The following is a 26,181-nucleotide window of genomic DNA, read 5'->3' as shown; positions in this document are numbered from 1 at the left end:
ATTATTAATTAGATTTGTTAATGGTCTTATGGTTATATAGGGAAATGCTCTTAGGGGACAGACATTAAAGAATTTAGGGGGAAAATGTCATGATGTCTGCAGTGTACTCTCAGCTCAAGGAGAAGAAACCAGAGAGGGCAGGCACATGTGGCAAAATGGTGACGATCACTGAATCTAAGCAGTAGTTCTATGGTTATGACATTCCCCTATATCTTTACTGTTTGAAATTTTTTGTAAAAGTTGAAAAAAATAAGAAGGGAAAGGAAACTTTATAAATGGAAATGCATGTCCCTTGCTGTAAATAAAAGGTTACTATGAAAATGAATATATGAATGAATAGAAAATGAATATAATGAGTGAAATGAATATAATGAATATAAACAAAATAACACAATTAATTTCCAGCTGGATTCTCTTCCCTGGCCAAGTCTCTGAAACCTTCTCCCAGGGTGATGCAAAACTGCTAGCTACCAGCTGGAGCCTGTCTGCAGTATCTTCTCTGGGACCTGCCATGCCAAGGACCCGTTCTCACCTCTGAGGGGCTCCTGTCCTAGGACTAAGGTGGAGCCTGGGCCATGGTGCAGCTGGCTCCTGCTGTAGCCATGGACGAGGTCACCTTTAGAAGCGACACTGTACTGTCAGACGTCCACCTCTACACCCCGAATCATAGACACCTCATGGTACGGCTGAACAGCGTGGGGCAGCCAGGTAAGGTCCTGGGCCCAGGTGCCCTGCAGATCCTATTTTGTTTTCTGCTTTCTCATACTGATCTTTTTGGGGAAAACACTGGGAAGACTGGATTATGTAACTGTTAGACCACTTCTTTTTTTTTTTTTTTTTTTTTTTTGAGACGGAGTCTCGCTCTGCCACCCAGGCTGGAGTGCAGTGGCCCAATCTCAGCTCACTGCAAGCTCCACCTCCTGGGTTCACGCCATTCTCCTGCTTCAGCCTCCCGAGTAGCTGGGACTACAGGCACCTGCCACCTCGCCCGGCTAGTTTTTGTATTTTTTAGTAGAGACGGGGTTTCACCGTGTTAGCCAGGATGGTCTCGATCTCCTGACCTCATGATCCGCCCGTCTCGGCCTCCCAAAGTGCTGGGATTACAGGCTTGAGCCACCGCGCCCGGCCAGACCACTTCTTAAGTGCCTGTTTTTTCTTTATTATAATTTTTTTTTAAACCTTGTACTCTGCAATTTTTGTGTGGGGGGGTTTGTTTTGCTTTGTTTTGTTTGTTTTTTTTTAAAGACGGTCTCACTCTGTCACCCAGTCTGGAGTGCAGTGGCACAGTCATGGCTCACTGCAGCCTCAAACTCCTGTACTCAAGTGATCCTCCCTCCCCTGCCTCTGGAGTAGCTGGGACTACAGGCTCACATCACCACACCTGGCTGATTTTTATTTTGTAGAGATGGAGTCTTGCTGTGTTGCCCAGGCTGGTTTTGAACTCCAGGCCTGAAGCAACCCTTCCACCTTAGCCTCTTGAGTCCCTGGGATTACAGGCAAGCTGCTGTCCCTGCACTTTCATTAGGCAAACTCCTGTGCTTTCCTGAGCACCTATTGCGCGCCTGGCCCAGGACTTGATGCTGGGAATGCAGATAGCAATGAACCAAACTTTGCCGTCAGGAAGCCCAGGGTCCAGTGGGGAGACAGAGTGCTGGGGCTCCATCTGTCCCCTCTGCTCTTTTTTTTTGAGATGGAATCTCGCTCTGTCGCCCAGTGGGGAGTGCAGTGGTGCGACCTCGGCTCACTGCAACCTCCACCTCCTGGGTTCAAGCGACTCTCCTGCCTCAGCCTCCCGAGTAGCTGGGATTACAGGCACCTGCCACCAAGCCCAGCTAATTTTTCTATTTTTAGTACAGACAGGGTTTCACCATGTTGGTCAGGCTGGTCTCGAACTTCTAACCTCAGGTGATCCTCCCACCCCGGCCTCCCAAAGTGCTAGGATTACAGGTGTGAGCCACTGCATCCAGCCCTGTCCTCTACTTTTTATCCCCACTCCCTTTATCCTAGTCCAGCCACCTCTGTTGCTTGCCTGGCTGCCTCTGTCTTCTCCCACTGAGTTCACTGCTGCACACCCTCCCCACTTAATCTCTGCAGCAGCCAAGGACATCTTTTGAAAATGCAGATCAAATCACAGCACTTCCTGAGTTAGACCTCCAGTGGCTTTGCATTGCTCTCAGAATAATATCCAGGTTCCTCAACGTGGTCTGAGAGGTCAGCCTGGCCCAGCCTCTGCTTGTGTGCCTACCCTTATGTCACTCTCCCTTGCTCTTCTGTAGCCACTGTCAGTTTCTTTCTGTCCCTCAAACACAGGGAGGGGAGGGAAGCAACCATAAGATACAAGGCCAGGGAGGAAACACCTGCTTTCCTCCCCTCCCTGGCTCCTCAAGTATCATCTCCGCAGACAACCCATCCCTGGCCACCATCCCTAACTCCAACTACCCTGTATTAGCTTGCTAAGGTGTGATTATTAATAATTCCCATTGCCCCCCTGCCCTAATTTGGATGGTACATTTTACCAGAGGTATACAAACTACAGCCTGTGAGCCAAATCTGGCCTGCAGCTATTTTTATAAATAGTTTTATGAATCCACAGTTATGCCCATTCATTTACGTGTTTTTACAGCTGCTTTTGTGCTATAAGGGCAGAGTTGAGGAGTTGCAACAAAGATCATGGGGCCCACAAAGCTTGAAAATAGATACATTTTATAAGACAGGGTCTCATTCTGTCACCCAAGCTGGAGTGCAGTGGTGCAGTCTTGACTCACTATAGCCTCGACCTCCCCAGGCTCAGGTGATCCTCCCACCTCAGCCTCCTAAGTAGCTGGGACTATAGGCACATGCCACCACACCCAGATAATTTTTTTGTACAGAAGGGGTTTTACCATGTTACCAGGCTGGTCTCGAATTCCTGGGCTCAAGAAATCTGCCTGTCTTGGCTTCCCAAAGTGCCGGAAACAGGTGTGAGCCACCATGCCCAGCCAAAAGATTTTTTTTTTTTTTTTTTTGAGACGGAGTCTCGCTCTGTTGACCAGGCTGGAGTGCAGTGGCCGGATCTCAGCTCACTGCAAGCTCCGCCTCCCGGGTTTACGCCATTCTCCTGCCTCAGCCTCCCGAGTAGCTGGGATTACAGGCGCCCGCCACCTCGCCCAGCTAATTTTTTGTATTTTTTTTTGGTAGAGACAGGGTTTCACCGTGTTAGCCAGGATGGTCTCAATCTCCTGACCTCGTGATCCGCCCGTCTCGGCCTCCCAAAGTGCTGGGATTACAGGCTTGAGCCACCGCGCCCAGCCTAAAACTTTTTCATCTAACCTATTACGGGAAAAGTGTGCTCACCCCTGCCTTATATGTTTGCCACATCTGTGTCACACAGAATTCAGTTTTACTATATCCTTGGTAATTAACACAGCCTGTAATTATCTTGTTTACTTGCTTAATGTTTGTTCCCCGACTTCACTCCTAAAATGTAAGGCCCTAACATATCAAATTCTGCTTTGTACCCCCAGCACCTAGCACGGTACTTGGCACATAGTGAGTGTTCAGTGGTGAATGGATGGATGATGGAACAGATCCAAAAACTGGCATAAGCCCGGGCCGCTGTGGGAGCTTAGAGGAGAGGCCCCTGAGCTCATTCCTGAAAGTTGTGTGCCCTTGGTCAGCTCACTCCTCTAAGCCTCAGTTTCTGGGTCTGTAAGATGAAGCTGATCATGCTGTCTTCACAGCGATTGTGGAGATTGAATGAGATGATACGAGCCTAGTGCCTCATAGGTTCTCAGGAAATGGGGGCTGCTCTTGGTGGTGGCCCCCGCCTCCCAGCTGGTGGTGGTCCCAGCTGAATCAAGTGGCCCTTTTCTGCTGGCATTAGTATATCTCTACCTGGCCTTTACAAATCTTTCCTGTTGGTAATCAGCTATTCTCAAAGAAGGAGAAGAAGGTAGAAAAGAAAACATCTTGGAATTCTCATTTTGCGTTTTGTCTTGCCTTTCAGTTTTCCTGTCCCAATTCAAGCTTCTGTGGAGCCAAGACTCTCAGACAGAGTCAGGGGCCAAGGGTGGCGATTACGGAGATGCTCACACCAAGGAGCCTCCTTCTGCCGAGACAGGCAGCACAGGGTCCCCTCCAGGAAGTGGCCGCAGTAATGAGGGTTTCTCCCTCCAGGCCGGGGCTGACACCACCGGCTGGGAAGCGGCTGAAGCTCAGCTGGATGAGGATGGGGATTTGGACGTGGTGAGAAGACCACGAGCCGCCTCTGATCCCAACCCAGCAGGGCCTCCGAGAGACAAGGTACATCCCATGATTCTAGCGCAGGAAGAAGACGACGTCCTGGGAGAGGAAGCACAAGGCAACCCCCACGATATCATCAGAATAGGTAAATAGAGGTGTGGTGTGGCCCACCTGTCACCAAGGTGACTCCACAGTGTCGCTGCTCAGGGCTCAGTATGATCTGCGTGTTGACTCTGCAGGGCCAGGCAGCACAGGTTATGAGAACCAGCTCGGGTGAGACTGGGGAAGCTCTCTACAACCCCAGTCACTCCTGCGGCTCACACCCCCACAGCCTCACCCTGTGCGCTTGCTCCTCTGTACTGTGCCTCCTTCCTAGAGTGCTTGCCCCCAGCCTCGGCTCCCTTAACATGTTCCCCATTGCCGTACAGTTTCCAGCTCAGCCACACCTCCTCCAGGAAGCCTCCCTGCTGCTGCCTCCCGCATCTGTGGTCTGCTCTAACTCAGCGTGTTGAGGGTGTGGGACAGGCTTGGCCGGGCTGGGCTGGCAGTAGGGAGCCACGGGAGGTTCTGGAGCTGGAGTGTGGCAGAGGGAGAAGGATGTCAATGAAAATGAATGGGGCATGGACCAGTCAGATGGACTGGGAGCTGGGAGCTAGAAGCCAGGCAAGAAAGGGGAGGTGATGAAGTGGCAGGAAAAGTGGGACAGGGGAGAGGTTTGGACAGATACTCAGAGGTGGGATGAAAGAGGAACTGCTACTCAGGTATTGGGGCAGAGCAGAGGGGTTTGGTGACTCTAGGATTTGAAATCTAGGGACCTGGCACTATAGAAACACCAGGACCGGTAGGGAACTAGGCCAGGAATCGGTGCTGGTTAAGCACCTATTGTGTTTTGGATATCTTCACTAGTTTCGAGTGGCTTAGTCTGTACAGCCCCGCCTGAGCAGGTGCACGGATGAGGAAGTGACAGGCCTAGTGCCATGCAGCTTGGTGGTGGTGAGCGAGCTTCAAATCCATGCAGTGTCCACACCAGGGCTTTGCCTCCCCCTGGCGCTGCTCATTTGGGGAGCGGATCTGTGATTTGAGGCTGTTCATTGAGATCCAGGGTGCCTGGTGGTGTCTTAAGTTCCCAGGGAAAGGCCTCCCCCAGCACTGGCCTTGGTCGGAGAATGGGGGTCAGTGGGTCACTCTGAAAAACAGACAGAACAGCAGCTCTGTATCTATCTGCTCAGCAAACGTTACTGAGCGCCTGCACAGTGGTACCAGGCAGCCTCTGTTCTAGACTGTCCCAGAGAGGGCAACATGGAACTCACACCAGAACCGTGCTCCATGTATCCCATGGGTGACCTCTGCCCTCATGGCCTCTGCAGGTAGGGATAAGTATTCCCATTTCACAGAGGGAGAGACTGAGGCTCAGCAAGGTTGAGGAACTTGCCTGGGGTCACACAGCTCGTCAGTGGCAGAGCTGAGACTTGTACCCAGGTCTGTCTGACGCCACGGCCTGTGCTCTCATTCCACACCATTAGGGCAGAGCATTCGAAAGAGGCTTGGAAAGTCCTGCTTCTCAGCGGGGCCGATGATGGCTCATTTCCCTCCGAGCGCTCACTGTTATTAGCCTCCCCGAGCTGGGGAGCAAACCTGTCCGTTACTCCACAGTCAATGTTGTGTCTCTAGTGAATGTTCTGGAAATTTACCATCATGTGAGCTAAGAACAAAGTCCCTCAAGAAGGGGCCAGCCTATGACCAGCTTCCCCGCCTGCCCTGTTCTGGTGACACATTTTGATCTAATTAGATGTTTTTTTCTCGGACTATGACCTTGGGCTGGTCATGTCCGCCTCTGGGCTTCAGTGACCACCTGTGCAAGGGCTAGGGGCCTTGACCGCCTCAGTGGTTTTCAGATGTTTGCCGAGCCTGCACTCTCTCAGAAGCGCTATCTGGTTAAACCCTGTTACAGCCTTAGAAATGAGGGATGAGGCTACTTGTACATTTCGCAGAAGAAGAAACTGGCTCTGTCTCCAAGAAGTTAAGTAACTCATCACCCAACTAGGAGATGACAAAACTGTCTTCTCATGCAGGTCTCTGACCTCAGAGTCCTCATTCTCCCTCAAGGGAAGCTGGCCACCCCTTGAGGACAGCTGGGAGGCAGAACTTATGTCCACGAGACCCCTGGGAGGAAGTGACCAATCACGTAGGACCGAGATCGCTCTGGGAGGGTTCCCCTGGCAGCAGGAACCCTTAGGACAGCTGGGGTTAGGGAGCAGACGGCGAGGAGGAAGCTTTTCCAGGCCAATGGAGGGAGAGGAGAGGAGAGGAGGCTACGAGCCACACCCAGGAGATGGCATGGGTGGGACTGGGGAAGAGGAACTGGGCAGGGGCGCTGACACAGAGAGCCTGGGGCGGGGGTGTAGACCACAGACACCCCTTCCCCTCCACGCACAAGCGCACAAGACTTCAGCCTGCCTAGCAAGTCCCTGTGCCTTTCATCCTGGAGGCTCTGCCCCAAGCTTTTAAACCACGTCCCTAGCATGGTTCAGATTCTACATCTCCCTTCCCCAAGCAAGCTGAAGAGCCAGAAAAGGCCAGGCACGGTGGCTCACACCTATGATCCCCCTTCAGGAGGCCAAAGCAGTGGATCCTTTGAGCCCAGGGGTTTGAGACCAGCCATGGCAACATGATGAGACCCTACCTCTACAAAAACTACAAAAATTAAAAGAGTTTAGCCTGGCATGGAGGCATGCACCCGTAGCCCCAGCTACTCAACAGTCTTAGGTGGCAGGGTCACTTGAGCCTGGGAGGTGGAGGCTGCAGTAAGCCTTGGCCGTGCCGCCTCACTTCAGCCTAGGTGACACAGCGAGACTCTGTCTCAAAACAGAGAGAGCCAGAAAACTGCAGACGACCTGACTTGGAACCCTGCATCTGCCACTCACCCCCTCTGTGACCTACACAGCCTGCTAACCTCCTCCAGCCGCCTTTTCTTCATCTTTAAGATAACACTCAAAGCTGTCATTGGGCGATTTTGAGGATTAATTGAGAAAGCATTTAGCCCAGTGCCTCATGCAGAGAAGGTGCTTTTTTTTTTTCTATGAACTTTACAAACAGTAATGCTGAGCCTCAGTCGGTGTCTTTCTCCGTAAAATACGTGTGAGCCAATCAAGTAGAATCTCGATGGCCCCAGGGCTGGCTCACAGAATGTGTCTGTCTAATGAACGTTGGTTCAGTGAAGGAACTTGGCATCAGGTGGCTCGGCAGGTATATTTCTGTTCCAGTTTCAAACCAGGGGACTCCATGTTAGGCCATAGCAATCTGAAGCCCTTCTGAAAGGAACATGTTTTATTAAAAGTGCCTTATAAGCCACCATGTCAAATCTAGCCAAGATGCTGGTGGACAATCCATTAGTCACTTTATTCAGAGATGAGATTCTAACTGTACATAGGACGGAAATCTTTGGCCAGATTTTCCCAGGAGGAAGCCTAGGAGAACAGTGGTCCAGGTGCCCAAGAAGACCCTACACAGTAGCTTTCTCTACTGGTTTGGGGACAGACAGAGCAATTGGCGATAGCCATTACCATCTCACTTAAAAATACTTGAAGCAAGTTCTTATTTAACAACAAAAAATGTTTTGCTTCATTCCTTTTCTTCTTGATCTTATATTTCCATTCTCTTCGCCCATCCACCAGAATTTGATCCTATTAGGATGTATTATAAATACAAAATATATTGTATTTTGCACTTGAGAATACTTATACTAACTTATACTTCTTTTCAACTTTTTTAAAAAGGATGTAAATTTAAACTTATTTTGTTAACTTCTAATGTAGAAGTATATTTCTAAGTATAAGAAAAAAATGAAGTATGTTTCTCAGTATAAGAAAATAGTTTTGAATGAGTTGTGATTATTAGTAGCATATAAATAAATATATTATGAGTGTAAATTTGCAATTATTGGTCATTAAAATAGTGCACTGCATGTGTGTGTGATTAAATTGGGTGAAAACCTAATTGTGACCCTCCCTAGCCTTGGGCTGTAGGGCAGAGATACCCAGTTACATGAAAGAGTGTGAGCCCCATTCCAAAAAGCTCCTGGCCTCTGAGTGGTGCTCAAAAGTCGCCTCTCAACCAGTAGCACAGCCTGTGTTTCTGCTGCTCTCTAGAACCCCTGATTCCAACCTCTGGCGCACATCTGACCATGCTGGTGGTTGCCGCGCAGTCCTGTCTTGTGGTTTTCTGTCCATCCCCATTTCACAGTGGGCATTTCTCTTGGTTTCTGTCCCATCCAGAGCACACCATGGCCACGCCCCTGGAGGATGTTGGCAAGCAGGTGGGTAGGTCCTGTCCGCTTCCCGTAATCCTGACGGTCTCTACAGAGCCTCACGCTGTCTGTTGCTCTTTGTCCTCTTCCGTCCAGGTATGGCGGGGCGCCCTGCTCCTGGCGGACTACATCCTGTTCCGACAGGACCTCTTCCGAGGATGCACGGCGCTGGAGCTCGGGGCCGGCACGGGGCTTGCTAGCATCATCGCAGCCACTGTGGCACGGACCGTTTATTGTACAGGTAATGAGGTGACATCTCAGGCTACAGGGAAGTAGTCACCTTCACAAAGCATGCACTGAGTGTATAAAAAAAGAGGCAGAGGCACTGGAAATTGGATGTTAGCTGCTGTTGATTTTGCCATTCTGGTCCCCTGGCCCTCTCCACTCTCTGTTTTTTCTCAGTGACATCAGAATGACCCAGCAATACCGACTCTGTGGCAGCAGCATCACCCGATGGCTATCAGGCTAATGGCACCTTCAGGAGGTGCCTAGTGCCTCTGCTAGTACCTCTCTCCCCACCCCTGAGAAAGAGCAAATATCTCCAAAAACAGGAGGAATATACCCTTTTAGAAGGCTTTGAAAACAAGTTTATTATTTTGTTCCTGGTTATAGAAGCCTTGCCCATTCTTTGTAGGAGATTTTTAAAACAGCAAATAAAAATTACTCATCATTTTACAATCCCTAGATTGAATCAACAATATGCAACTTATGGGGCACCTGCCGTGTGCCACTCATTTCTAGATGCAGGAGGCCCTGCAGTGAGTGGAGCTGACTAGGGACTGCCCGCAGGGAGCTTACGTTGTAAGAATCTCCTCCAAATGATAGCTGAAATCAAGCTGCAGCAGCACTGTATTCTGCTGAAAATGTTGAAAAACATTTTTTAAGAGCATTTCCTTTTTTAAATTTGTATATATTTAGGGGGTACAAATGCAAATTTCTGTATTACACAGCGATGACATCTGGGCTTTTAGTGGACCCGCCACTCAAATAGCGAACATTGTACCCAATAGGGAAGTTTTAATCCCCAACCCCTCCCACCCTGTCACCTTCTGGAGTCCCCAGTGTCTGTGATTCCCCTCAGTATGTCCATGTTTACCCATGGTTTAGCTCCCACTCATAAGTGAGAACATTTTAACAGCATTTTCTCATGCCATTAAAAAATGATTATATAGGCCAGGTATGGTGGCTCACGTCTGTAATCCCAGCACTTTGGGAGACTGAGGCAGGCAGATCACCTGCGGTCAGGAGTTTGAGAACAGCCAGGCCAACATGGTGAAACCCTGTCTGCACTAAAAATACAAAAATCAACCAGGCGTGGTGGTGGCGGGTGCCTGTAATCCCAGATACTCGGGAGGCTTGAACCTGGGAGGCAGAGGTTGCAATGAGCTGAGATTGCGCCACTGCACTCTAGCCTGGGCAACAGAGTGAGACTCCATCTCAAAAACAAACAAAAAAAATTGTATATGACTTGTAATGACCAGGTAATGTTTCATCTTTTTTATAACCCTTCTCCTGCTGCTGAGCATTTTGGCCATTCCTATGGGGATTTTTGTTTTGTTTTTTTGTATTTGTCAAAGATGTGATGAACATCTTTGTATATTGTCTAATGATCTGTCACCTAGGTTCCTAGGAGTGGGCGGTGTTAGTTACATTGCAGTGAACATCTTTGTGTATCGTTGTCTAATAACCTGTCACTGGGTTCCTAGAAGTGGGTGAGACTATTCTTAAACTTTTGATGAACGTTGCCAACTAATTTCTTTTTTAGTATTTAATTTTGAAATAATTTCAGATTCATAAAGGAGTTGTTAAAATAATCCAGCAGGGCCGGGTGCGGTGGCTCAAGCCTGTAATCCCAGCACTTTGGGAGGCCGAGATGGGCGGATCACGAGGTCAGGAGATCGAGACCATCCTGGCTAACACGGTGAAACCCCGTCTCTACTAAAAAATACAAAAAAACTAGCCGGGCGTGGTGGCGGGCGCCTGTAGTCCCAGCTGCTCGGGAGGCTGAGGCAGGAGAATGGCGTGAACCCGGGAGGCGGAGCTTGCAGTGAGCTGAGATCCGGCCACTGCACTCCAGCCTGGGTGACAGAGCAAGACTCCGTCTCAAAAAAAAAATAATAATAATAATCCAGCAAGTGCCACGTGCCCTTCCTCCAGCTCCCCAATGGTGATGTCACACACAACCATAGTACAGTGATCAAAACCGGCCAGTGAAGTTAACCAAACTCCTGACGTGCCAGAGTGCTTTCTTTAGAGCTAATATACCGGTTTACAAGAGAGTAGTGATTTTATCAAGTGAGCATTTTTGTTATATTTTAAATCTTTAATATCTGCTGGACAGAAAGAGGTATCCGCTGATGTGGTTTACACCTCATTGCTTCCTAGTGAACGTTTCCTGGCACACGCTGTTGTTTCTGAGATAGGAAGGAAGAAGCTAGAGATCACCAGTCCCTGAGGCACAGTTTTCAAATATGCTGACTTAACCACTGGTCAGGAGTCCACAGTGCAGCCACGCTATTGGCTGCTTCTTGACAATGTCATGTAAATTATCAGTGAGCGCTTCTCAGAGTCAAGGCGTCCAAGAGCTTTGCTTTGTGCCTGGTGCCTAATAGCAGGATATAAAGAAGTCTTATCCCTGAGAGAGATTTACCAGCATGGGGAAGAAAGCTTGCATTTAGATGCCACGTTCCAGTTGGAAAAGTCCTTTCAGATGCATCAGTGCCTGGCTGTAACTTCACAGTGATGCTGAGCAGAGCCCAGGGTTCCTATCTTTGTTGTCCAAATGGGCAGATTGAGGCTGGCCCAAGGTCACCCAGAGCTGCTGATGAGACCCGAGGCCCGTGGACCTGCTGGCTCACAGGGCAACGCCCTTGTCACATGGTGGGGTTTCAGATTGTGTTGCATGGAGCAGAGCTCCCAGGAGCCGGCCAAGGGATGCTGGGGAGAACGCACTCAGGGCACCAGGGCTCCTTCCCCACTCACACAGAGCTGCTTCTCTCTTACCTGTTTTATGGGTTAAAAGCTTTTGACAGAAACTATCATAAAAGTTTAAAAACTGCTGAGCCTGGCCAGGCGTGGTGGCTAATGCGTGTAATCCCAGCACTTTGAGAGGCCGAGGCAGGTGGATCACCTGAGGTCAGGAGTTTGAGACCAGCTTGGCGAACATGGTGAAACCCCCGTCTGTACTAAAAATACCAAAAAAAAAAAAAAAAAATTAGCCAGGCATGGTGGCATAAGCCTATAATCCCAGCTACTTGGGAGGCTGAGGCAGGAGAATTGCTTAAACCCAGGAGGTGGAGGTTGCAGTGAGCCAAGGTTGCACCACAGTACTTCAGCTTGGGCAACAAGTGCGAAACTCTGTTTAAAAAAAAAAACACACACACAAAAAAAGGCTAAGCCCATCATGTGCTGTCAGGCACGTGTCAGTATTCTCTTGGCCCAGGAGACAGGGCAGATCCCTCCCTTCTGCGAGCAGGGAGCTCCTCCCCTACGTGGCTCTGTGTGACCCCTGGGGTGCAGACGCCAGTCCTGGCGAGTTTGCAGTTGATGGGGGAGTCCACGCCCACAGGGGACCAAGCAAATGTCATTAACAAGACATCCTGTACTTTCTACACGGACTTTCTTCTAATCAGAAATTTATTTTTGGTAAAGCACTACTTCCCCCAGTGAGGATTCACTGTACCACAAGTCAGTTCCTGAAATGATGAGAAATCCCACTTGTCAGAGTGGCAGGAGTCTGGGAGGGAGATCTGGGTGGGAGCAAAGTGAATCGCGCCTGAGAGAGTGGGCTCAGCCTGTTTGAATCTGTTCTGTGTTCTGACGAATCGTAAGAAAACCTTTCTGACCGGAAAACTGGTCCAGTCGGTTTTCCTAGGGTGTCAAAGAACAAGCCTAAATTTGGAGTTAGAAAAATCTGGATTCAGGCCGGGCGTGGTGGCTCAAGCCTGTAGTCCCAGCACTTTGGGAGGCCGAGACGGGCGGATCACGAGATCAGGAGATCGAGACCATCCTGGCTAACAAGGTGAAACCCCGTATCTACTAAAAAATACAAAAAAAACCAGCCGGGCGAGGTGGCGGGCGCTTGTAGTCCCAGCTACTTGGGAGGCTGAGGCAGGAGAATGGCCTGAACTCGGGAGGCGGAGCTTGCAGTGAGCTGAGATCCGGCCACTGCACTCCAGCCTGGGCGACAGAGCAAGACTCCACCTCAAAAATAAAAATTAAAAATAAAAAATAGAAAAAGAAAAATCTGGATTCAAATCCCAACTCTTGCTCTCACTAGCTACGTGACGTTGCTCAAGTCACTTAATCCGTGCAATGGGATTCATGATCCCGTCTCCTGGATGGTTATAAACATGAAAAGGATGATCTAAGGAAGTGCGTGCGTGGTCCATATGCTCGGATGATGTTGGGAGCTCATACTCCTTCCCTCTGGAATGCACACTGTCTCTCCCCATCAGGATGAGAATCTCTTATTTAGGGAACAAGACAATGAAAAGAGCCTTAAGGTGAGCGTATTTAATTTTGGCAGTAAGACACACAGGAGAAACGTTTCTCTAATTTCTGCAGTTGTGCTGCTGATAACAAACGGCTCTCTCTAGGCAAAAACGTGGAGATAAAAGCGTCGTAACGGCCGGCGCTTTATGGCTTGCCCTCTGTCATTCCAGATGTCGGTGCAGATCTCTTGGCCATGTGCCAGCGAAACATTGCCCTCAACAGCCACCTGGCTGCCGCTGGAGGTGAGGCCCAGAGGGTCTTCTGCCAGGGAGGGAGGTTTCTCTGTTTAGCAGGTTGGACAGACACCCAAGACCATGACATCGGAAGGCAGGGCTCCGCCTGTGTCCCTTGCAACAGGTGAGTAAAGGGAGCAGGCATCTTATGGGCATCACAGAGCTTCAGAGCATTGAGGACGCTCCTTGGGTCACCTCCTCATTCCCAGATCCACCGCCTCATCCTACTCCAGCTCTTTCTCTCCCGGACACTGGCAGCAGTCCCCGAGCTGGTCTCCCCAGCTCCTTAGTTGACCAGTCCAGGCTGTCCTCATGAAACATCCGGAGTGCCCTTTCTCAGATGCAGGCCTGTCCCCTTCACCTGCTGCTGAAAACCTTCCAGGAGCATCATCACCTGAGGGGTGAAGTCTCAGCTCCTTGAATGGCCAGGCCTCCCTGGCCCAGCCCCGGCCTGCTCTCCCTACCTCCTCCTGACAGTCTCCTTTCCAGCTCTGCATCCAGCACGCCAGGACTCACTCACTCACAGGCCAGTCCCTCTGCCCGGATGGGCCCCACCCCCATCTGCCTGGTCGTCTGCTCCCTGCACAGCCTGCAGGGATGAGTGTGTGTGATGGGTGACACAATTATGTCCTAACGGGGCTGTCTGTCGGTGCAGCCTTTCCTCCTCCGGTGCAGCCCCCCCAGGCTTCAGGCCCTTCAGTGGTTTCCTGTTGCTTGTCTCATCTTCTGGGGGATCTGGCCCCTGCCTGTCTGCAGCCCCCACCCCGCCAGCCCAGCCGTCCTCATTTTCAAATCACTTTCCCTCGAGTCCTTTGCCCTTGCTCTTCCCTCCGCCTGAGTGCTCTGCCCTCCCTCCTCCCGGCAAGTCCTCATCACGCTCAGGGCTCCAGACCTCCAGATTTGAGGCCAGAGCCCCCAACAGACTCCAGGAACACGTTATACGATTGCATTTTACCATCTGCTGGTGTGACTAGTTATTGGTGTTTTCCATTCCCCCCTGGACTACAAGCTCTGTGGGTGCAGGTACCCTGTCTGCATTTGCTCTCCACTGTCACAATATTTGTTGAGTGCTCAGGGTACAGTAGGCAGTCAGCAGAGCTGGGAGGAAGGAGGGAGCTCGCTGGTGGAAGCCCTTGCCGGATAACCGCCATCTGACATGAGTTCCTCTCTCTCCTCCTGTGCATTTGCCTCATCCTTCTGACACCACTCAGCCACAGTCTTGCCGTTGTCGGTTAACCTGCCAGTCTCCTCTGGGGGGCTGGTCTGCAAGGATGGGGAGATGACTCTTAAATCTTTATTTTCCCTATGTCTGGCACAGTCCCTGACACGTAGCACTCAAAAAATGCTGGAAGAATGGACGGATGAATGGAGGGAAGGGACAGAGGGTGGATGATGGATGAGAAGGAGGGAAGGAGGATAACAAGGATGGGTGAGTGGATGGGTGGGAGGGTAGAAGGATGGATAGATGGGTCAGATGAATGGAGGGAAGGGACAGAGGGTGGATGATGGATGAGAAGGAGGGAAGGAGGATAACAAGGATGGGTGGGTGGATGGGTGGGAGGGTAGAAGAATGGATAGATGGGCAGATGAGAGGATGGATGGATGGGAGAGAGGGAGGGAGGGAAGGAAAATGGGTGGGTGGATGGATGGAAGGATAGATGGAAGGGCTGGAAGATGGGCAGGTGGGTGGGTGGGTGGATGGAGGGATGGATGGGTAGAAGGAAGGGCAAGAAGATGGGTGGGCGGATGCATGTATGGATGGATGGATAGAAGGAAGGATGAGAAGATGGATGGGAGAGGGAGGGAAGGAAGATGGGTGGGTGGGTGGGTGGATGGATGGATGGATAGAAGGAAGGGCTGGAAGATGGGCGGGTGGGTGGGTGGGTGGGTGGATGGATGGATGGATGGATGGCTATAAAGATGGAAGGGCTGTAAAGATGGATGGGTGAGAGGAAGGGTGGGTGGGTGGATGGATGGATCTTGGTATATAGTGTAAAAGTTTATCTTTTTTTCCTGATTAGAGTTTGGAAGGTTCTCTTTTTGTTTGTTTTTACAGGTGGTGTAGTTAAGGTCAAAGAACTGGACTGGCTGAAGGACGACCTCTGCACAGGTGTGTGTTTCTCTCGGACGTCCCCCAGAATGATTCAGTGATTTCTTTGTAGTACCTCAGTGCCAGGGTACAGTAGCCTTGATGGAGCTGTAGCCCCAGCTGCTGCTGCTGTCCCACCCACGCATGGCAGGTTCTCTGCATTGGCCGATGAGCACCAGCGGTCATTCTCCAAGCGCCTGCTGCCTGCTGGGCACATGTTCATTTTGTTCTTCAGGTGTTGTGGTTTCCCTGTGTGGTAGCATGAGAATCCCTGAATTGTGAGTGCAGACTGCCTGCGGGCACAGCTGGTACACAGCAGGGTAGGGGCATGGACCCAAGTCTGCCAGACTCTTGGGCACAAACCATTTCCCAACAAACAGTGGTGCCCGGAAGCCCCCCGGGTAGGACAGTTTCCCGTATTTCTTACACAGACTACTTCAGACCCGGGTGCTTGCTCCTTCTTTGTATAAAGATGTCTTTTTTTTCCCGTCAGATGGCAGATGGGGAAAGTCATTCCTTGAGTACCGGTCACCTGCCTAGCACTTTGCGCACTGTAGGCCTTTCGACCTTCCCCGTAGTCCTGTGAGGAAGTAGTACTGTACCCTTTCTGTGAGTGCGAAACTGAAGCCGTTTTCCTGGGCCACCCAGCAGGCAGATGGGGCAGATCACGTCCTGTATTGGGCCACAGGCGAAGGCGGCGGGTGAGGCTGAAATCCACCTGCTACTTGCTGGCTAGAGCAGACACTCAGCAGAAAAGGCACCTCTTCCACTGTGACTCTGCACATGGGCAGCAGTGGGCCTGAAGCAGGGAGTCTGGTCTGCCTGGCGGTGCCCACTGCACCCAGCTACCCCCAGCCCTGTTTCTTTTCCTGAAGTGCCTTTCAGTCAGTCCTAGTGAGAGTTGGTGGCCAGGAGAGAAGGCAATGGGCACAAAGCATGCTTTTGTTCTTTCTTAGATCCCGAGGTCCCCTTCAGTTGGTCACAAGAGGAAATTTCTGACTTGTACGATCACACCACCATCCTGTTTGCAGCCGAAGGTAAGAAAATTTCTCCTTCACCGTACACGTCCTTTGTCGCAGTATGAAGTCAAGTGCAGTCTCTCCTCACCTCCCGCCGGAGTTCAGTTTTAGAGGTGAGTTTCTGGGATGTGCCACCACGTCTGCAGTTTTCTTTTTTTTTTGTTTTTTTTTTTTTTTTTTGAGACGGAGTCTCGCTGTGTCGCCCAGGCTGGAGTGCAGTGGCCGGATCTCAGCTCACTGCAAGCTCCGCCTCCCGGGTTTTTACGCCATTCTCCTGCCTCAGCCTCCCGAGTAGCCGGGACTACAGGCGCCTGCCACCTCGCCCAGCTAGTTTTTCGTATTTTTTAGTAGAGACGGGGTTTCACCGTGTTAGCCAGGATGGTCTCGAACTCCTGACCTCGTGATCCGCCCGTCTCAGCCTCCCAAAGTGCTGGGATTACAGGCTTGAGCCACCGCGCCCGGCCGATTTTTTTTTTCTTTAGAGACAGAGTCTTGCTCTGTCACCCAGGCTGGAGTGCAGTGGCAGGATCTCAGTTCACTGCAAGCTCCGCCTCCCGGGTTCACGCCATTCTCCTGCCTCAGCCTCCCGAGTAGCTGGGAGTACAGGCGCCTGCCACCTCACCCGGCTAGTTTTCTGTATTTTTTAGTAGAGACGGGTTTTCACCAAGTTAGCCAGGATGGTCTCGAACTCCTGACCTCATGATCCGCCCATCTCGGCCTCCCAAAGTTCTGGGATTACAGGCTTGAGCCACCGCGCCCGGCCACGTCTGCAGTTTTCATTCTGGGAGCTGCTGCTTTTCCGTGGTGATAAGCATTCTCTCTGTGCGGATCGCTCTGAAAAGTCGATTTCTCTAATATTTGCGTGTTTTCCCCTAATGCCAGCCTTTTTGCTTCCCACAGTGTTTTACGACGACGACTTGACGGATGCTGTATTTAAAACCCTCTCCCGACTCGCCCACAGATTGAAAAATGCCTGCACGGCCATTCTGTCAGTGGAGAAGAGGTGAGCTTTGCACCACGGGGACCATGCTGGCGTCCCGAGTGTGGGCAGAAATCTCACCTCCTAATTGTGTCCTTGTCAGTGTCATCATGACTGTTACTCAGCGCCACTTATTGAGCACCTGCTGTGTGCCAGGCGTGTGCTCATCCGTTGTGTACGTTACTACACTGAGTCCGCATGCGAGCTCCATGTGCAGGCACTGCTGTCCCATCTTACCGATGAAGAGGGGAAGGCTGGGAAACACCAGGGGCCTTGCCCAGGGCACAGCTAGCTAGTGATAGACAAGGACTTGAATGTCCGCTGTACTGGAGCCTCAACGCTTGTCCAGCACACACTGTCGAGAGCTTCTCTTCCTGAATGTTCTCTCTGTGGTGCGGTCTGGTCTGTCTCTTCAGTTCCCCCAGGTCTCTTTCTCTTGCTGAATCGGACAGCTCCTCACCCAACAGCCTCTCCCAGACATTTCCACTTGAATATCCTAAAATGTTAGGTTCCACATATTGAGTGCCCACCTTGTGATAGCTACACACATTCTCCTGCAATACTTAACAATATGCCACAGTTTTCTGAAGATCGTTTGGAATCCACAGCAAAAGCTATAAAACTGAACAGACTTCCTCACCCCGCAATTCAGCATCTGGAAATTCACGCTCATGGTTGTGTACAAAGCTCTATGTATCTGCGAATTGACTGCAGCGTTACTGATACCAGTAATCCTGAGGCTTGCTTTGAGGCACACACTGAGCAATAGCAGTGTACAGACCTCATTTGGATCCTGATTTCATCAACTGTAAAGGAAAAACATCAGGACAGTTGAGAAAAGTTGAATACTGAATATTTGACGTTAAAGGGTGATTGTTAAACTTTAGTTGAAAAGGTCTCCATCTTTTTGAGACACACACTGACATTTTCAGCTTCACAGAGGAGGTTGGGGGCCCCAGGAAGAGCCAAGGTGGTAGAGTGGCTGAAAGTGGACAGTGGCTGAAGCTGGTAATGGGTTCATTAGACTGTTTTGTTTTGTTTTTTGAGGCGGAGTCTCACCCTGTCGCCCAGGCTGGAGTGCGGTGGTGCAATCTCGGCTCAGCACAAGCTCCGCCTCCCAGGTTCAAGCAATTCTCCTGTCTCAGCCTCCCAGGTAGCTGGGATTACAGGTGCCCACCACCACGCCTGGCTAATTTTTGTATTTTTAGTAGAAACAGGGTTTCACCATGTTGGCCAGGCTGGTCTCAAACCCCTGACCTCGTGATCTGCCCACCTCGGCCTCCCAAAGTGCTGGGATTACAGGCAGGAGCCACCGCTCCCAGCATAGACTGTTCTTACTCCTTTTGTGTGTCTGGAATTTTTCTTAATAAAAAAAAATTGGAAAGAAAGGGGAAAAGGGCAAAGAGCTTGAATTTCAAGTGAAACCATCTTGTAGACTGAGTTTTTGAAAGGCAAGTGGCAGGGCTGGGAGACCTGTTTCTGAAGGCGCTCACTCTCTGAAATCTCTCAGACTCCCGCTTCCCAGCAGTTTTCTCTCTGTCCTCTGCGCTCTCAGAGTCCTCTGCACCGCCCCCTGCCACTGCCTCTTGTTCATTCATTTCACAGATAGTTACGCGCAGCTCCAGCCACCAGAGTCTGTGCTGGGTGCAGGCAGGACCTGCAGGGCCATCCTCAAGTGTTGATCTGCATCTGCCTCTTATACCAGCTCTAACTTCTCAGAGGCAAGGACTCTCTTGATCTTTCCAGCCGTGTTATTGTGGGCACGTGACTTCAGCTTTCTGAGCCTCAGTTTCCACATCTGTAAAGTGCTAGCTGTTTCCACCCCCCAGGCTATTGTGCAGATGTAGGAAGGAATTGCACTCAGACACTCAGCATGAGACAGGTGCTCCGTAAAAGCCCATCCAGGGGATATGAGATCAGTGAGGGGCAGGAAAGCAAGATGGGCGGAAACAGCAAAACCCTTCCCAGTGGTGATGGCCGTGTGTGTGTCGGCTGGCTGGTTTGCAGGCTCAACTTCACACTGAGACACTTGGACGTCACATGTGAAGCCTACGATCACTTCCGCTCCTGCCTGCGTGCGCTGGAGCAGCTCGCAGATGGCAAGCTGCGCTTCGTGGTGGAGCCCGTGGAGGCCTCCTTCCCGCAGCTCCTGGTTTACGAGCGCATCCAGCAGCTGGTAGGTCCAGGCCCCGAAGCGGGCGTTAGTTGCTTTATTGTGAAGTGGGTGACTCCGGGGCAAAGAAGTGATGAAGCAAGCCCTCCAGGCATAGGCTCCACCCTAGGTCCTGCAGGGGGTGAAGCCTGCGTGCCGGGCACCATCTGTAGTGGAACCTGTTGGGGGAGCTACATCATGGGGGAACCTGTTAGGGGAGCGGCCACCATGTCTGGAGAGGGGCTTTCGGGTGAACCTTATCTTTTACTTTAGAGCACGTTTTTCCCCCGTGGCCAGTTCAGACTCCAGAGGAGGCGAGACTGAGGCAGACGTTGTTTGGGGAACAGGAAGTCAGTGGAGGGAAGTTTGTGGGTAGCAGACCTTGGTGCAGGGGCCCCGCTGTGGTGGCCACTGGTCACGTCTTCACTGTGGAAGTGCACCGGCTTCTCGGACTGAACAGGCTTTTCTGTGAACTGGAGTCCAAAGATTGAGAATTAACTTCTTTTGTTCTGTTTGCCTTTTGGCTGTGGCCTCCGTTTCTCTGTTTTCGGAGACCCGGGCCTAGTTCTAAGGAATAAGGGAGGAAGAGGGAGTCATGAGGAGCTGCCGTCCTCGCAGTTTCTCTCGTGTCCTCAGCAAGGGCAGCATGGAATTCGTGTGGTTTTGTGTGCGAGGAGGATCTTGTATTTATTGCTCTGCCACTTCTGGGCAACATTAAGAGTAGTGTCACGTGACCAAGAACACGCACTTCTTACAAATCAGTAGACCCAGTACATGATGCCTAAGATGTCCCAAAAAGGCCAAGTGTGGTGGCTCCCACCTGTAATTCCAGCACTCTGAGAGGCCAAGGTCGGAGGGTTGCTTGAGGCTAGGAGTTCGAGACCAGCCTGAGCAACATAGACCCGATCTCTACAAAAATTAAAAAAAAAAAAATTAGCCACGCATGGTGGTGCACACCTGTGGTCCCAGCTACTCTGGAGGCTGAGGTGGGAGGATTGCTTGAGCCCAGAAGTTCAAGGCTGCAGCGAGCTGTGCTGGTGCCACTGCACTCCAGCCTGGGCAACAGCGTGAGATCCTGTCTCTAAAATAAAACTGTATATAAAGCTCTTCCCAAAAATGGAGAGATTGTGGCGACTCACTGCTATTCTGGTCTCTTCTGATTGTGTGACATCCTCTGATGCCCCTTCCGTTAATGCTGGGACTTCATCCATCCAGCCTCTGCCACAGTAAACAGAACAAGCCAGAGCAACAAAGAAAGGAGGAAGCCGCCCGCCCGCTCCTGCCCCAGCTCGCCTGCTCCATGGCTAGCGTGTTGTTTAACTGCTCTCCTTGGCGAATCACTTTCCTTCATGAAATTGTGATGCTCTTGTATGTGCACTTCAGAAACTTTTTCTCTGTTTGCTGCAGGAGCTCTGGAAGATCATCGCAGAACCAGTAACATGACCCATCGCCTCCACAAGGCGCGGCGTCTCGACTGTTCTTAGAGTATATTTCTAATAAAATCAGAAGCTCACCAAAGCAACGTGCTCGAGATGTTGTCATTTTAAAAGTATGGTTGCATGTACCTTAGACGACCCAAGATGGTTTTCTGGGGTCTGTCCCTGCCGCCCAGTTGCAGCCAGAGAAGGTTGTTGGTGTGGGCTGGGGGCCACTTTAGTGACCTGTTTCTCATGGTTGTGATACGTGCTCCAGGGTCAAGGCAAGTCACGTTCCTTCTCAGCTCATTTCCACCCAGGTCAGTCATTTCAGCTGTGCGCTTCACTTGGGGTTGCAGCCCTGGCTGTGAGGTGGATTCTTGTACTGCCCTGTGTCAGCTGTTCACGGATGGGTTGACTTCCATTGCCACTATTGCCATCGTATCTCCGCTCGGCACAAAAGCCTCATTTCCTCGCAGGGTTGGGTATGCTCCACCCCGTCCCTCTGGCGAGGGCCCCCTGAGAAGGAAGGGGCAGGAGCTGGCGCCAGGAATGGCCTGGCAGCGGCCTTTGTAGTTAATTTTAACTCTTTCTCACCCCAATCAGGTACATTTGGAATAAACCTAAGAGCCACTCTTTGGGGTCACATGCAGCCGACCGGGGTTTGTGCAGTGATCTTCCTCGGAGGTGTTGCCTTCAGCCTGGGCTCATTTTCCCTCCGCCCCTTGTTCTCTCCATCTTATCACGTGTGCTCGTGTCTGTCTGTCTGGTTTTTTTTTATCTTCTCCATCTGTGCCTCTCTCCTCCCATCTCTACCACCCTTTCCTGTCATTCTCTATGTACTACTGTCTCTCCTTCTCTCCAGTTTCAGTCCCATCTTCCTGCTACCCTTTGTCCTCCCTGCAGCCCCTTCTCCTGTCTTGCTACTGCTGCACACTTTGCACCAGGGCCTGGCATGGCCCTTTCTGCCTCCCTCGCAGCTCAGGTTTGCTGGCTTCTCCATGCACTGTCCCTGCCCACACTCGCTTCTCCCCAAGCACCCAGATTCCATCCCCAGGCCCATCATACCCCTGGCACTGGCTAATCCCTGATGCCAGGGGCCAGGCACTTGCAAGTCTAACTTCATTTCATCTTCCCAACAAATTTAGGAGGTCCACAGCCTTGTGATACCCACATTACAGCGGAGAAGACTGAGGTCCAAAAAGGAAAAAGTCTCCATGAGGTCAGGGACCTTGTTTGTCTTAAATATCACTACATCCCTGGTGTATGGTCTGGCAAACAGATGCTCAACATGTATTGTTGAATGATTTGCTAATATAAGTTACTAATTAGGGCATTGTTTCTTATTTATGAGTGATTTTTCCTCCAGGAACATTTGGCAGTGTGGGGAGACATTTTTGGTGGTCACAGGTAGAGGAGACGTGCCACCAGTATCCAGTGGGTGAGGCCAGGGATGCTGCTGAACATCCTATAATGTGCTAATGCACGGTCAGCCCCCATGACACAAAAGGATCAGCCCAAAATGTGAGTAGCAGCGAGGCAGAGAAATCCTGACTTGGAAGAAGAAAGCCGAGTACTTTAGGGAAGAACACATGGGTCTCGGCTGAACCTGTAGTGCAGAGCATGCAGGAGAGTGACCTCGCCCTGCCCCTCTGGGAGCAAGAAGAAGACCTACGCATGTATGTTATTACACATCTTCAAAGAACCTAAAAGGCAGCAGTGATCCCTATTTTACATATGAGAAATCCAAAATTCAGAGAGGTTAAGCAACTTGCCCAACATCACACAGCCACCAAGGGCAGAGTCAAGTTTAGAGCTCATGTCCACCCATGTCCATCTGACTCCCGAGCCTTTGTCTTTCCCATGTTCCCACTGTGTAGTCCCTAGACCAGTAGCAGCATCTATGGCATCACCTGGATGCTGGTTAGAAATGCAACATCAGGCTGAGCGTATTGGCTCGCTCCTGCAATCCCAGTAATTTGGGAGGCCAAGCCAAGAGGATCAGTTGAGGCCAGGAGTTCGACCAGACTGGATAACACAGCAAGACCCCATCTCTACTAAATATTAAACAGCCAGTTAGCCTGGCGTGGTGGTATGTACCTGCGATTTCAGCTACTTGGGAGGCCAAGGCAGGAGAATCATTTGAACCCAGGAGGCGAAGATTGCAGTGAGCCAAGATCATGCCACTGCCCTCCAGCCTGGAAAACAGAGCGAGCCTCTGTCTCAAAAAAAAAAAAAAAAAAAAAGTTAATCAGGCAAGAGACCAGGCGTGGTGGCTCACACCTGTCATCCCAGCACTTTGGGAGGCCAAGGCAGGTGGATCACCTGAAGTCAGGAGTTCGAGACCAGCCTGGCCAACATGGTGAAACCCTGCCTCTACTAAAAATACAAAATTAGCCGGGTGTGGCAACTCATGCCTGTAATCCCAGCTACTTGGGAGGCTAAGGCAGGAGAATCACTTGAACCCGGGAGGCATAGGTTGCAGGAGCCGAGATCACGCCATTGCACTCCAGCCTGGGCAACAAGAGCAAAACTCTGTCTCAAAAAAAAAAAGCCGGGCGTAGTGGCTCACACTTGTAGTCCCAGCTGCTTGGGAGGCAAGGGGAAAGGATTGCTTGAGCCTAAGAACTTCAGGCTGCAGTGAGCCATGACTGCACCGTTGCACTCTGGCCTGGGCAACAGAGAGAGATCCTATCCCCAAAAAAGAAAAAAAGTATCAGGCCTCAGCTCAGGACCTGATTCTGAATCTGCATCTCGACAAGACACCAAGTGATTTGTGTGCACAGTAGTTGAAGCTCTGGGGCCTACCGCATAGCCCTCAACCTATTGCTGTTTTCTAAAATGCCTGCACAAACTCCTTTCCTGACAGGCTTGCCATAATGGAGCAGAGTTGCAGATCACGACGGGGAATATTAATAATGAGTCTTCAAATCAGAACCCCACTAGACGGAGCCACCAGCTGGCAATACATCAGCACTAACGGTGACAATTTCCTAGCACTCCTGGGGACAAGCCCATAAATGTAATTGGCACCAAGCAATAGAGTTGTCACGGCTTTCACCTGCCGCATTAGGGCAAACTGCTTTTATGTCTAAACCACTCGGCCTGAAAGCTTCCTCTAAGTAGAGCCTGGAATTAATCTTGATCCACTGTAATTCAGAGTATCATCAGATTTTCATTTCCCAGAGTGCAAGCGCGCCCGCATTGCCATGTTTTATGGCCTTGTTTGCACCTCTACAAGTGTTTGTTTGGCATCGATATTTCAGAATCACCAAACCATGGGGATATTCTGCTAGGTAATTAGCCTAAGCCAGTGGACTCAATTTTTTTTTTTTTTTTGACACATTCTAACATTTTCAGAAAAATATATGGCGCGAGGAGGGGACTTGGCTGTTCAGCTGCAGCCTGCTTGGGAAAGAACTGTTAAAACCAACAAGGCCAGCACGGTGGCTCACACCTGTAATCCCAGCCTTTGGGAGGCCGAGGTGGGCCAATCACTTGAGGTCAGGAGTTCGAGACCAGCCTGGCCAACATGGTGAAACCCTGTCTCTACTAAAAATGCAACAATTAGCTGGGCACAGTGGTGTGCCCCTGTAGTCCCAGCTACTTGGGAGGCTGAGACAGGAGAATCGCTTGAACCTGGGAGGCGGAGGTTGCAGTGAGCCAAGATCGCACCACTGCACTCCAGCCTGGGCAACAGACTGAGGAAAAAAAAAAAAAACTTGTTACGATAATCCATCCTCATGAGTTCCGGGATGACAGGGCTGGCATCATATTCATGCCTCTCAGCCATTCTGCAAATAACTACCAAGCACTTTCCATATGCTGGATATTTATGAGGTGTTGGGGAGGCAGCAGGGAGCCAGGCATTCCACCTGTCTGCCCTCAAAGAGCCTACATTCTAGAGGAGGCAACCTGCAATAAACAAATAAACGCAAAATATAATGTCAGGTAGTGTAAAGAACCACAGTCCAAAAGCTAGAAGTGAGGCAAAAAGGTGACTGTGCTAGAGCCCTTAGGACAGTGCAGCACTTGTGTACACAGTTGATTAGGGTGCAAGGATTTTTTTTTTTTTTTAGTTTGTTTTTTTTTTTTTTAGACAGCGTCTTGTTACCCAGGCTGTGGAGTGCAGTGGCGCAATCTTGGCTCACTGCAGCCTTGACCTCCTGGGCTCAAGCGATCCTCCCACCTCAGCCCTCCAGGTAGCTGGGGTTACAGGCACATGACACCATACCCAGCCAACTTTTTGGTATTTTTTTTTTAGAGACAGGGTCTCACTATGTTGCCCAGGCTGGTCTCAAAGCCTGAGCACAAGCCATCCTCCCACCTCAGCCTCCCAAAGTGCTAGGACTATAAGTGTGAGCCACCGCAGCTGGCCACATTTTTCATTTCTATCGAACTGAAACCATGTGATGCTATTCTTTTCTGTCCAGTAGGAAGATCACCCCAAGGGGTACGGTGATTTTGCCCTGTAGCGCATTAACCGACTTTACATGTAACATGGCCTGTTTGTTTGTTTGTTTGTTTTGAGATGGAGTCTCGCACTGTTGCCCAGGCTGGAGTGCAGTGGCACGATCTTGGCTCACTGCAACCTCTGCCATCTGGATTCTCATGACTCAGCCTCCCGAGCTGGGACTACAAGCACACACCACCACACCTGGCTAATTTTTGTGTTTTTTTAGTAGAGATGGGGTTTCACCATGTTGGCCAGGCTGGTCTCAAACTCCAGACCTCAAGTGATCCGCCTGACTCGGCCTCCCAAAGTGCTTGGATTACAGGTGTGACCCACCGCACCCAGCATAATATGGCAATTTTATCTCCTCATTTTTCCTACTTCCTAGAAGAATCCCAGTTTTTCAAATTCTCGTTGGAGCCAGCTTTGTCATTCTGCCTAGGCCCTCATTAGTAAAGTAAATATGAATTTTAATACATAGTCACTATTGACTTTAAGGTAATTATGTTTTAATGGTTTGAAAATTATAGCCTTGGCAGTGTTGGTAAGTACTAGAAAGAACAATAGAGCCATCAGGGGCTGGAAGAGCATGAATGAGGGCGGTAGCTACCTCAGGTGGGGCGACTGGGCCAGCAAGTGGGCGAGTTGTGGAGGAGGAGGAGGAAGCCGAGCTGTGCCGAGTGGGTGAGCAGATGAGTGAATGGAAACCCAGAGCTACCAGGGCTCTGGACTCTGGCCCAACCAGTGGGGAAGACAGGTGCAGAGTTTGGTCTTGGCTTCAAGTCTCCCAAAGAGTCTGGAGGTCATGTTCTCCTCACCC

At 50.6% G+C, this 26,181-nt stretch overlaps 1 protein-coding gene across 2 annotated transcripts in view; it reads left to right on the top strand.

Annotated features, from left to right (window-relative positions):
• Positions 1-24,468, top strand: part of METTL22 (methyltransferase like 22) — a 28,245-nt gene extending 3,777 nt beyond the window's left edge. Inside the window, exons 2-11 of one of the 2 annotated variants that reach the window (XM_025371356.1) lie at positions 406-708; positions 3,986-4,366; positions 8,496-8,536; positions 8,624-8,768; positions 13,192-13,263; positions 15,311-15,364; positions 16,300-16,380; positions 17,263-17,365; positions 19,349-19,517; positions 20,901-24,468. In XM_025371356.1, the coding sequence (XP_025227141.1) occupies positions 576-708; positions 3,986-4,366; positions 8,496-8,536; positions 8,624-8,768; positions 13,192-13,263; positions 15,311-15,364; positions 16,300-16,380; positions 17,263-17,365; positions 19,349-19,517; positions 20,901-20,936 (1,215 nt within the window). In that variant the 5' untranslated portion in view covers positions 406-575 and the 3' untranslated portion in view covers positions 20,937-24,468. Of the gene's footprint in view, positions 1-405; positions 709-3,985; positions 4,367-8,495; positions 8,537-8,623; positions 8,769-13,191; positions 13,264-15,310; positions 15,365-16,299; positions 16,381-17,262; positions 17,366-19,348 lie in introns of both variants that reach the window. The other variant, XM_025371355.1, reaches the window with a different exon arrangement.
• Positions 24,469-26,181: the final 1,713 nt, after the last annotated feature.

This window comes from Theropithecus gelada, chromosome 20, assembly GCF_003255815.1.
Source record: "Theropithecus gelada isolate Dixy chromosome 20, Tgel_1.0, whole genome shotgun sequence".
Taxonomy (NCBI): Eukaryota; Metazoa; Chordata; class Mammalia; order Primates; family Cercopithecidae; genus Theropithecus; species Theropithecus gelada.
The sequence above is the reverse complement of the archived record's forward strand: the minus strand, read 5'-3'. Positions and strand labels throughout refer to the sequence as shown.